This window comes from Lissotriton helveticus, chromosome 1_2 (genome assembly GCF_964261635.1).
Source record: "Lissotriton helveticus chromosome 1_2, aLisHel1.1, whole genome shotgun sequence".
Lineage (NCBI taxonomy): Eukaryota > Metazoa > Chordata > Amphibia > Caudata > Salamandridae > Lissotriton > Lissotriton helveticus.
The window spans coordinates 207,990,940-208,004,286 of record NC_136058.1 but is presented as its reverse complement, the minus strand read 5'-3'; the positions used below and the strand labels follow the sequence as shown (position 1 = coordinate 208,004,286).

General features: G+C 43.7%; 1 protein-coding gene across 1 annotated transcript in view; it reads right to left on the bottom strand.

Annotated features, from left to right (window-relative positions):
* The window catches only part of LOC144807826 (cytosolic carboxypeptidase 6-like), an 821,625-nt gene that overhangs the window by 611,364 nt on the left and 196,914 nt on the right, over nucleotides 1-13,347 (bottom strand). Inside the window, exon 2 of the mRNA XM_078673469.1 lies at nucleotides 446-608. Within this exon, the coding sequence (XP_078529595.1) occupies nucleotides 446-608 (163 nt within the window). The remainder of the gene's footprint in view (nucleotides 1-445; nucleotides 609-13,347) is intronic.

The window sequence follows — 13,347 nt, the reverse complement described above, 5'->3', positions numbered from 1 at the left end:
ATACTTCCTCTATCTGCACGTACCTTTTGATATGTTGTCCCCTGATGTTCTGTCCACAATATTAGTGTACCTCAAATGTGCTAGCCTCGATATTCTAAAGTTCAATCCATTCCTATGAATCTTATGAAATTCGTTGTTCAGCAAAGCACAACCCCTGCCTACGAGCGAGGCTGAGCCTGATAAGAGTGTTTCTATTAGTGTTAATCTCTCTGTAGTAAACGAGACATAAGACACTGCCATGACAATTAAATTAAGCTAGTCTTACAGCATATGCAACAATAGACATGTTGTACAAACTTGCCATTTAAAAAAACTCCTTTTATATGATGTGCCTTTTTCAATGTAACAATTGTTTCGATAAAGTAAGATTAGTCTATTGCATACTTCACATATCCACTTCAGATTCCTTACCGACAACTGGAAATAGTAGGGTTGTAAAGGATACAAGCTTCTTCTGTGTAAGGGATAGCAGTGTTTGTTCCACCCATCACAAAACTGTAGAAAGAGACTTCGAGGGTGTAGCAGTATGACGAGTCATCCAACAGTCCCCCAAGGAAGCGCCTCCCGGTGCCAGCCTTTACGTTGTCTCGGTTGAATGATGTCCTGGACTGCAAAAAGACGTCAAAAGCGAATCAGCAAATTCTATTTTGTAATTTGAAATATTGTTTTGTAAAAAAAATTGATGGCAATAAAAGAGCATTGAGAGATATGCCCTATTTGAAAAAGACAGCATTGTTTGGTTCTGTAGCTTGGGAATGGAGTATTTTCTAAGATGACACAGGTACTGCCTTGAACTGCATGCATCTAAGATGTTGATATGACAGCATGATCATGGTAAATGGCGGGAGGTATATCACGCTGCGTGAGATTACCAAGTATACGCCCTATACAGTTAGAATCATCTTACTTAAAGCCACAGTTAAATCCCAAGTCTCATCCTTCAACGGTCCATGTAAGCGATATTGTCCTGCCTCCAACAATTTGCAAATCATTCTGTTTTGTGTGCCTCCATTCTGAGACACCAAGACTAAAGCTGCCTATTATTGGTGTCTTGACTATCCCGTGGCCCAAATACCTTTGATTTTTTATAAGTCTCAGCTTTGTTTGATGATGTTGCAGGGATAATTCCTTCTTGCTCTTTGCATCCCTGAAACAGCATGGGTACATGGGAGAACAGGTCCATATGTGTAGGCATCTCCAGGCAAGCAGGCCCAGAAACAGCATTTTCCTCTTCTGTGCTTTCCAAGTGTAGTTATGCTCCGAAGTGCTAGTGTAGGGAAGCTTTTCTTACAGAGAATACAAACCAGTGTGCTATCAACCATGAAAAACATCCACAATAAAACCAGTCTTCTTTTGTAGAAGGTCTTGTTGCGGTGGTGCAAGCAAACCCAGAAATCCCTGCTTCTGGGTATTGTTCAAGATAGCAGGGTCCCAGTGTCAGTGTGTGGAGCCCTGATTTCCCACACTATTAAAATGTGGTAACTGATCTAGAAAACCAACCCAGACTTGTGATGAGGACAAGCTCCCTTCTGTTATTTATAAGTGGAGTCACTTAGGCTGGGAACAGGCTACCTTCAAAGGCCTTCCTCATATCAAGTTATATTTACCATGAACCAGTTTTATATAGCGCGAACTTGACCCGGTACCGGGTATCGGAGCGCCTTACATAGCACCAGTTGCGTTACATGAGGACACATTAATTTTTTATTAGGCACTGGGAGATTAAGTGATTTGCCCAGAATCACAGGATATTCAGAGTCACTGCTGAGGCTTGAACCGGGTTCCCCAGATTCGAGGTCCACCACCCTAGCCGTTAGGCCAACTTCCTCTCCCCACTTGCTGTCCTATTTCCTTATAGACATTCCACGAATCAGGGTAAAGACCCACAATTATCTTGTCTCTACATTCCTGCTCAAGGACTGCTGGTTTCCAAGTTACTACTTAGGTTTGACTTAGCTATAAAAATTAGATTACATGTTCCGACTGTCATTTTTGCTATTGGGTCTTCCAAGCATACATTGGGAGTCCTGAAGCTATAGTCTTAAAGGCATAGATGTGAATTGTATAAGATCTAATTGCAGCACCATGTGACAAGTTTCTTTTATCTTACTTTGATAAGTTCCGTGCTGCTGAAGGTGGAGCCACTTAAACGCAGTGTAACAGAAAATGACCTCGAATCACCATGAATCACATACATTTATTTTATTTTATTTTTATTTTAGCGATTTCTAAAGCGCCTGGTGACCCAAGGGCATCCCCGCGCTATGTAACTTGAATCCCATTGAGAGGGTAGGTAACCGAGGGGTATTATTTGGGGAACAGATGGGTCTTTAGTTTTTTTCGGAACGCAAGGAAGTTGGATTCCAGTCTGAGGGCGCGAGGGAGTGCGTTCCAGCCCTTGGCCGCCTGAACTGAGAATTGACGACCTCCTGTTCGGGCTTTTTTGAATCTGGGGATGCAGACAAGATTCTCATTTTGAGATCGTAGCGATCTGGTTGCTGTATAAGGAGTGATCATTTCACTAAGGATCGCAGGGCCAGATCCGTTGTAGAGCTTGTGTGTGATACACATTGCTTTAAAGTGCACCCTTTGGCGCACAGGCAGCCAATGCAGGGCTTTAAGGGCTGGCTTGGCAGATAACCTGGAGGGGGTGTTGGTAATCATGCGTGCTGCCGCATTCTGTGTCCGCTGGAGTTTCGTGAAGGTAGCCTCTGGGGCTCCCAAATAGACCAGATTACTGTAGTCCAGACGGGACAACACTAGGCCCTGGATGAGGAGCTTTCTGGACATGGGTGGGAGTAAGGGCAGAATTTTACGGGTTTTACGCATTAGCCCAAAGCATGTGCCCGAAGTTTTGGTTGCCTGGGTCTTCATTGTAAGCTGTGGCTCTAGCCATACCCCGAGTGTCTTGATTTCCGATTTGGGGGGGGGGATTTCACCGAATACATCGGGCCATATCGTGGGAGGGATGGTTGTCCATTGTTTGCCGAGTAACATTACCTCTGTCTTAGTCCCGTTCAGTTTCAATGATGATTCGTTCATCCAGTTGTGGATGTTTATGAGGCAGTTGGTAAGATTTTCAGGATGGTCAATCAGCTGGGACAGGGAGACGACTAGTTGGGTGTCGTCAGCGTAACTCACCATTTTGATGTTAAAAGGTGTTACCACGTCCTCGAGGGGGGCCATATAAACGTTAAAAAGCGTCGGGCTTAGGGAGGAGCCCTGGGGGACGCCGCTAGTGAGTGGGAGGGTGGATGAGTGGTGGCTGTCATCCCATACTTGAAAGGTGCGTCCTGTAAGATAGGATTCGATCCATTTGATAGCTGTCCCAGTAAGTCCTGCATTTGTCAATCTACTCAGAAGGACACGGTGGTTGACCGTGTCGAAGGCTGCACTTATACATACATCAATAATACATACATCAATAATTAAGAAATACCAACACTTTCTTGTGTCTGATTAATGCTTTACAATAAGTTCATCTTCTTTGTACAGCCGAACATAACCTATTTAACTCTGATTTGAAACAATTTATGTGCAAAGTATTCCACAATTTTACAACTCAACATCAAGTGCGACTATTTAAGGAAATGTCTCAAAATTGATTAATTCATACACTTACTATGGCAAATGAACATATAAAGTATGCAATGGATCTACTAAAGTTTGAGTGTTCCCCATTCTTGATTCTTTAGAGTTTATATCATAGTGCCATTGATATTCCTCTAACCTTAGATGTGTGTAGATCATATAATCTTAAAATATTAGCAGTGCATAAACAATATGAGAGGTTTAAAATATTTAGAATGAAATTTGACACACTAAGCGAGGATAAAATATATTTTCTACCACAACAATTACAGTTGAAATTGTTTTAAAATACAAGTTGAATTAATTTGAGTGTAATGGCTTACAATCCACACTACTGTGAGTGTGAGAAAATGTGGCTCATGTGTTTTGATTAAACCTACCCCATGTTTCCTTTAATAATTTTTGATTTTCTCATCACAATTATCATTGTTCGTTATTGTTAAGCCTCGCAGGTATGTTCTTGAATCACAATTACGTTGGTGTCAAAGGGCACAGCTGCAGAACGCACCACTGAGGCTCATGTCTGGACGGGCACCTTAGGCACAGATGGCAGAGCCCAGCAGCTGAAGCAGAGTTGAAGGAAGTTTTCAATGACTCAGACTTCAAGAACAGGGGCAAGCCAGCAAGCCATGGGTTCAAGGATGTACTCATTCCCAAGCAAGAAGCAGCATGCAGCAGGACAAGACAGTAGATCAGGTAGCAAAGTGACAATCCCTCCTGAAGCACAACTGCTCTTCTTCCGGGCAGAATATTCTTGGTTCCAGCAAAGATCTGAGTTGGTGGTGTCAGGGGTCCAGTACTTATACCCAAATGTGCCTTTGAAGTGGGGGGATTTCAAAGAGGCCTTTGAAGATCGCAAGGTCCCTGCCTTTCTTGCGCAAGACCCATTACAGGGGGGTATGCAGCTCTTTGCGTGGGGACAGGCACAGCCGTACTCAGGGGCAAGTGTCAGCTCCTCCCTCCCAATCTACCTCAGCATGGTGATGGATCATTCAGATGCAAATGCCACATCCCAGCTCCCTTTGTGTGACTGTCTATAGGGAATGCACAAAGCCCAGCTGCCACCCAAACCAGACGTGTATTCAGAGACAGGCAGAGGCACAGAATGGTTAAAGTAAAATATGCCAACTTTCTAAAAGTGTAGTTTTCAGACTTACAATTTAAAATCCAGCTTCACCATAAGTTATGATTTTAAATTGTGAGTCCACAGACACCAAACTCAAAATCTCTATCTTTTCCCAATTGGAAATTACGTTTAAATTATGTTTAAGACAATCCCAATGTTAATTTATGGGAGAGATAGGCCTTGCAGTAGTGAAAAATGAAGCAAGCAACTTTTCACGACCACAAGATGTAAAACTCAAAAGTACATGTCCTACCTTTTAAATACCCTGCACCCGGCCCATAGGGCTGCCTAGTACCAAAGTTAGGGGTGACTTATCTCTAATAAAAGACAAGGTTTTGACCTGGAAGTAGGCTAACTGGCCAGGCCGAAATAGCAGTTTAAAACTGCACACACAGTCTCTGCAGTGGAAGGACTGAGCCGTGTTTGGAGGACTACTGAGTGAGTGGTACAATCAGTGCTGTTAGCATTTAATTTACAGGACCTGTGCACTTATAGTGCACTTTAATAGGGACTTATAATTAAATTAAATGTGCCAATTGTGGATAAGCACATGCACGTTAGCAGTGGAAAAATGACCAGAATCCTAAAGCCAGCAAAAATGAAGTCAGCAAGACAGGAGATCAGAAGGCAAAAAGTCAGAAACCAGGCCAAGGATTCCAGGTCTAACACTAACCATGAACAACACATTCTCTTTATACATACTTATGTATCAGGCTAAATTTATGTTACCTACAATCTTATATGTAAAATATTAATTTCCTAGAGTGGACCTTTTCAGATTCCAGTCTCAAAACACACAATTCACCCACTGAATCGCTGTTTACATCTATCTTTTTTCATTTCTCCAACAAGTGGTAGTTAGCATCCCTTATTAATTTATGGATTGATGATGTAGAGAGTATTGAAATATTACACCAATTTATCAAGAGTGTGGTGGAAATTAAAACAGTCATGCTTAGATGTAAAGATTTTGATAACTTCTGGCCTATCATTTATTTGAAAATATAGAAAACATAATCTTACAATAACTTCATTAAAATGTTACCTAACAAACCTTCACTGAGTGCTTTTACCGGTTTATGAATCTTAGGAGAACATTCTCACAACAGTAATGAGATTAGTTCATATCAGAGGATCTAGCTTTTTGTCTGAGTTAATATCTGACATCATAAGGTTGTTTTAAAGAGGTTCAGTAACTCATTGACTTACATTTAAAATCTGCCACTTGATTGGTTTAGGTCCATATTCAAAACAGACTAAAGAGAGTCATGGGGAGTCACAATAATGACTTACTCTTTCTTTAACTCGAAGAATTTGTGAATTAGGGGACTCCACACTGCTAGTCCCCAAACTTCAAAGGTTGACTGTATCATTTGACAAAAGCTTGCAAGCCACAATATTATAAAACATTATTCCAGGTGTATATAGGGCATATAAATTTATACCTTGGGTGCGTTCTTATGTACAGAGGCCATCTATAAACCCTCAATAGATGGTGTCTCACTCCGGCAAGAAGCCAAAGATTACCTTCACCCCTCTTTAGCAAATTGAACTAAGTACAGAAACGATTCATAATATGTGATCTTGCACAGCTACACACGTAAACAGATAGATCTTTCCTAGACCTGTTATCAGAATCCATACATTATAGCTGAGCTAGATCATAGACAGGGCGAGATTTGATGGATACAACAATTTACTGCTATTACAGTGTTGTTTGAAAACCTTGCATTCTACTCAACCTTAATTGCAAAATTGATGGTAAGGAGCGACATATCATTTTGATGTATGTTAGTAATGAGAGATGATGCGGCCTCTTGATTTAGAGGCGGAAGGTGAGTTTAAATTGAGTAGTTTCCAGGGAACGTGGTGAATCTTCTAACACAGCATCCACTTGTAACACATTAAATGTGGATGGGAATACATGCAAATGTATACATGTTTATCGTTTAGAGTAATCCCGGTCTTCAAAGGCAGAATATGAAGTAAAGATGATTTCGAGCAACTTCACATTTCTTCTCTTATCTCTGGAGTGCAAGGTTTCCATCTGGCAGCCACCACAGGCATTGTTTTGTGTAGGCCCTGACCACTGTTAGTCCTTCATTTCTGTGGGGACATGCAAATATTCTGGCTTACAAATGGTAGTTCGGTGTCGCAACTCGAAGTTATCTTTGGCGATTTATTCTGGTTAATCAAAGGAGGACCCCGTCGGACTTCTTTCATCCTCCTGACTGGTTACATGTTCTGATGAATCAAAGGTGGGGATCTTATGACGACTTCTGTTCTCATGATTGGCTACCATTTGACAAACATCTATTCGAATTCATAAAATTGTATTTGATTAAACACATTTTTTTCTAGTGTTTACATAAACTGCAAGTCTTTATACTTGATAGAAAACCTGGATGACATTTAGGCATTGACTACAAGTAGGGCTCCCAGTTTTATGGTATTTATTTTTTAACATTTACGTCTTTACATATACATATTTATTTTGTGCTTTCTGAAAAAAAGGTAGCTGTAAAACTGTATATTTCCATATTTATTTAACTGATAGACCCACACTCATACTTCGATGTCTGTCGTGTTTTAGCTCTTTAAACTGGCAAATATTACATAAGAATACTTGTCACCACTGCTTTTCGCTCTTGCCCTTGAGCCGCTGGCTGCCTGGTTGCCCTGGGAGCCCTCGATTAAGGGGATCCAGTTGTCCCCGGACTTCGAGGATCGCGTCTCGCTCTACGCGGACGATATCTTGTTGTACCTTACGTCCCCATGAAAATCTCTGAATGTTTTGTTCGACGTGCTTACCTCGTTTGGGAGGAACTCGGGCCTTGTGATCAACTGGGCTAAATCCTGTGTATACGTGCTCTTGGGCGGTCCCCCTCCCTTGCCTCGCAGGTGCCCCATTCAGGTCTCTCAGACGGGCTTAAGTACTTGGGGATTTTTATATCTTTAGACCCCGTGGCTCGATATGAACGTAATCTGCTCCCTCCTCTTCAGAGATTGAAACTTGATGTTGTGCGCTGGCGTGGGTTGCCTTTATCACCACTCGGGCGCGCAGCCCTTTTTAAAATGATGTGTCTGCCGCGGTTTTTGTACGCGCTTCAGAATACGTTCGATATTGTTCCGGCGAGCTACTTTCGAGAGGTTGAAAGCCTGCAGAGACGGTTAATTTGGGATGGACGTTCACGTATCGCCCTCGCTAAACTCACACTTCCCTGGTATGACGGGGGTATACCGCTGCCGGATATTAGGCGATATTATTGGGCCTCGCAGTTAATTGCGATCAATCATGCAACGTATACTCCAGCTCCTAACCCGGCATTCGAGATGGATAAATATTTGCTACCGGGTGGGGACTACAGAATGGCGCTCTATTCCAAGGTGGCGGGAAAGAATGTATCTGGACCCACCAGGATTGCTGTATGAGAGTGGCATGATGCGAATGCGTCTACGGGATGGAGAGATCGCTTGACTCGTGCGACCCCGTTGTTTGCGTCTGAAAGGTTGGGATGTCTCTGGGAAACTAAAGGGTTTGAAAAATGGGACATGATTGCTATCAGCACCGTGGGTGATCTTTGGGTCAAGGGCAAAATCAAGACCTTTGCCGTATTAAAGACAGAATATACCTTAAGCGACAGGGAATTCTTCCGGTATGCACAGATTCACCATGCTTTAAATTCGGCTCTCCCTGCGGGTACTGTCCAACCCGAGTCCTCCCCATTCGAAGATAGGGTCCTTGACGGCCACGTGCCCGACAGTACCATTTCTTTGATGTATAAGAAGTTGATTAATGCCCGGGTGGATCTGCTAGTGCGTCTCAGGGAGGTTTGGACCGGCAATGGTTTGGAGCTGGACGACGAGGATTGGCAGGCTGCATTATCCTCGCCTAAAGAAGTTGCGATTCCTGCCCATCTCCGACTCGTTCAGCTCAAAATCTTACATCGTGTATATGTTACTGGTCCGCACTTGATTCGTATGGGTTATTCCTCAGATGGGTTATGTAAGCGTGGTTGTGGAATGCTTGGAACTTTCCTGCATATAATTTGGGAGTATCCGGAGGTGGCTACGTTCTGGAATCGTGTGCATGCCGTGATGGGAAGGGTCACTGGAGTGGTGTTGTTGCCCGAGGCCAGACGCTGTCTGTTGAATGTGTGGGAGCCAAATGATTATGGTGTGGCACATACGTTGTGGGCGACCCTTGGGAATATGATCGCTAAGAGAGCTATTGCGCAGTTGTGGGGCTCCCAGCGGCCGCCCACGGTATCGGTATGGAAGGAGAATATGGATTGGTGTATGTTCAGAGAGAAAACTGTGTACGTGGCGCGGGGCAAACCTAAGAAATGGAACAACATCTGGTGCCAATGGAACGCATACCGTGGCAATATATGTACGCCTCCATTCGCGGAGAACCCCGATGTCCCCCTGTCCCCCTCATCCGACATTCCATATATTGTGTTCTTTATGTTATCTCAAATTTGTTTCCCCGCTGACCCCCTCCACACTCCATGTGCTATTGATCTACTGTGTAACATCGTGCTTAGGTGTCCCCCTATGTGAACACAGGTCCATGTACATTGTATTTTGCCTTGTATGTTGTTTTTTCTTCTTTCTAATAAAAAAAAAATACTTCCACTGGTAAATACATGCATTATAGCATAAATGTATGTTGACATATGCCATTATTTGAAGAAATGTCATCCTGTTTTTTAATTTACATGCTGTCCATCTGCTCAGCTGTTGACCTATAATTCATGAAAGACAGCACCGAGAGTCACTTAGAAGGAGCACAATTTTCTGTATTTATCCACTTTTAAAAATAAATACAGACAGAAAAAACCTTGTTTTCTGTCTGTATTTATCTGTAAAAATCTGTAAAAATGGAAAACATAATTTACAAGTCATAAATAACTGCATATTTATTTATCACATCTGATATCACATCTGATAAATAACAGTACCCTGGGGATCATTAATTATCAAATACATCACATAACAGCAATGTGTTTAACATACCAAAAGCTGCAACTCCCGGTATGTACTAGCCATTTTGCACCCAATAAATTTGAGTTGATGTGACCTGACGAAATGTATAGGGTGGGAATTTGGTCTGTCGGATTTTAACTGTGGTTGGTAAAAGTTATGGGCATTTTAAGTGGCACTCATATATACTTGAGGAATCAGTTTGTGCTCAGCAACACGTGGCGTTACCTCCAAGGAAAATTAAGAAGTACTCTACCTGCAGTCTTGTAGCACTGTGGGTGAGGGCTATCACTTCTGAGCATGTGCCAAGGCCGTTCTGTTTTTCTTAATTAAAATGATCTGGAATTTTGAAGATAGTTGGAAGGGTCGGAAGGTTAAAGGAATGGGTATTATTTTGGTGTTTAGGTAGACAGATTATTTTCACTGAAAAGGAAGGTTATGATTTGTGGAAGTTTGGATTCGACTTCAAAATGTGCTTTTAAAAAGCAATTTTCTAGACGGTTTGACTATAAGTCCACCATTGCATATTGTAGCATTAGTTGTAATTGATACTAATTAATGTGTATAAATCTTTATTCGGTAAAATTGATCACCATAAAAGACAACATATACATTTTAAAATACATTTCATCAAGATGTACTAGCAACAACAAAGGTTGACCATAATTAAATACGACTGAACACTATCACAATTAATAAGACCACGGGCAAAAATACTCCAGGCACTCAAGGTAGGCGGCTTCAAATAGCTCCACTGAGGGTGGATAGTGGCCTTGCAATCATTCCCAGGGATCTTGATCTAATAATCCAGGCACTACTTAAAAACTTTGCCACCCCGCATATCAATGAGGTAGATGATAGATCCGTTGTAATCACTCGTAGGGCCGAGCGATGGCATCTCATCCCCAGTCCTTTACAAACTGGTTTCAGCCAGTTTTTCCGAGCCACTTTATACGCAGGGCAGGCAAAAAGAAGATGGGCCACAGACTCTTTAGGGGCCACACAGCCGGGGCAAGATCGTGAGGGGCCATCCTGATTGGACCATTTTGAAGTAAATTCATGTACCGGGAGAGTGCCGTACCTTAATTTTAAATAAAGGGCCCTGTCTAGCGGCTTGGTTATCAAGTCAAGAAAGGGTTCAAGTTTCCTTACCCACTTACACTCAAGAAAATACTCTGTAAGTGAACCCCCTGAAATGCTGCGTGATGCTTCGGCCTGAACCCAATCCCAATATAGTTTCTTGATCACCATTTTGGGCGGGGGCGCTTGGGACTCCCATACATCTCTCAAACCCAATTGGGAGACTAATAGCCTCAGATTTTTCAGCCAGCCAATTTTGAACCCAGAATCTAATAAAATTAGCTCGTCCAGACCTTCGGCGTATTTGGCCAGCTCCTTAGTCCTTCTCAGGCGGACCCAAAAGAGCAGTGGGCGCAGCCTCACTATATCCTTTAAGGCACGTCTACCAAGGTCTAACCGCAGGGGGATCAGCGGGGTGGAAACAGGGAGGGCCACCACATCTCTAAAAAACTTATTTTCTGCTATGGTTAGCTCATTAACATTGTCGAACCCCCATAATTCGGAGCCGTACAATGCAGCCGGGAGTATCTGGCCATCGTAGATGGCCATTACCGGGGACACTGGTTTACTAATTGATGCCCGGTACTCTCGTAAGGTCACCCCCGACACTCTTTTGTGGCCCAATAGCATTTTGGCCAAGTGATCCTTCCAGGTCATTCCGCTATTTATCCGGACCCCTAAATAGTCGAATGCCTCGACCAACTCCAGGGGAGTCCCGTTAAGCAGAAAATTATTTTTAAAATTTTTGGCGGGCGAAAAGGCCATCAGTTTGGTTTTGGTGGTATTGATGGTTAGGCCTCTCTCTGTACAAAAGGAGGTGAATCGCTGCAGAAGTTTTTGCAGGCCTATCGGGGATTTAGCTATCAGTAAGGTATCGTCCGCAAAGAGCAGAGTCTGAATCTTTTCCCCCGCCAGGGTTGGGGCATCCGTCTCTTCTCCTCTCAGATGGTCCACCACTCCATTCACAAACAAGGAGAAGAGAGTCGGAGCCATGACACACCCTTGACGGACTCCACTCCTCACAGGTACCCTGTCTGTCAGTTGGCCCTGTGTACCCCATCTGATCCTAGCGTATGTCCCCTCATGGAGTCTTACAATTAATCTCAAGAGTGAGCCAGGAAAGCCCATACTTTTCAGAATCTCCCACAGTTTAGCACGGGGGACCAGGTCAAAGGCCGTCTTGAGATCTATGAAGGCCATATATAGGCTGCCCTTCTTGATGGTAACTGCCTTCCAATAGATCCCAAACAGCCGAAAGACCTGGTCCATGGTGCCCACCCTCTGGCGAAATCCGGCCTGCAGATGAGAGAGAATACATTCCTCCTCCATCCAGTCGCCCACCCTGGCGATAATGACCCTGCCAACCACTTTCTGGATTATGTCTATCAGACTGATCGGTCTGTAGTTGGCAGGGTCATCTCTTGCCCCCTTCTTGTACACTGTGACCACCTCGGCACCCTTCCATGAATCTGGCACGGGGTGTCCCTTTACTAACAAATTCATTATGGTGGCTATTAGATTTGCCCAGGCAAGGGGTTCAGCGATCAAGAGGTCCCCAGGGATCCCATCCGGCCCAGCTGCCTTCTTAGGGGTCAAATGTTTAATTGCTGCCACTACTTCAGAGGCCGTAAATAAGCACTCAGTCTCCCCGCCAGGATCCCTTCCCTCCCCACAAGCAACCAAGGGGCCAGTTGTATCTTCACTACCGCCATACAGGGATGAGAAGTGATTGAACCATTGCAGGCTGGTTATATGGGATGCTAAAGGCCGGGTTTTACCCTGTCTAGCTCTATTGATTAAATCCCAAAATAACGTCGAATCCCTCCTGCTGAGGGCGTCTGTTATTTCCCTCCAGTGCTCCTCCTCCCAATCGCGCTTTGCCAGTGCAATTGCTCTCAAGTACTCCCTCCTGGCCGCTCTAACCAGAGTAGGATTCCTTGCGAGCAAGGCAACTGACAAACTTTTCCTCTTCCCCTTGCAGTCCGCTGAATACCATGGATTGCTGGAAATGGGGGGGGTCCTATTTAGTCTAGGGGTTTTCCCTTTAGAGGTGAAATAAAGACTCACTTGGTCTATCGTGCCTTTGTATGCAGAATCGAGTTTTGAGGAAAGGCACGGAGAGCTAGCAACCACCCGGTCCATTGCCTCCAAGTCCCTATACAGGTCTTCGATGGTAGATTTAATGGTCCCTAGTTGGTCTATATTTAACTGAGCCTTATCCCACTTCAATCTACGATTGTTTTCGTAAGGGATGACCTCTTTGGTTAATTTCAACGGCACACTCATCCCTTTCACTTTAATTTTGCCCCATTTAAACTTGCAACAAAGCGGATTATGGTCGCTATCCTGGGTGGGTACCACCTCCATATCAATGAGGTCAAGCCACATACTAACGCTCATTAAAATGTAGTCAATTCTGGACGGGCCGCTAACCTGTTAAAAGTCATTGCGCCTGATATATCAGACCGGGTCCTGCCATTAAGGGCTCTTAATTTGTGCTCCCTAGTAAGGGCATTCAGTTGGATTGCCCTAGCAGACCATTTCCGAATGGGGGGTACCGTCAA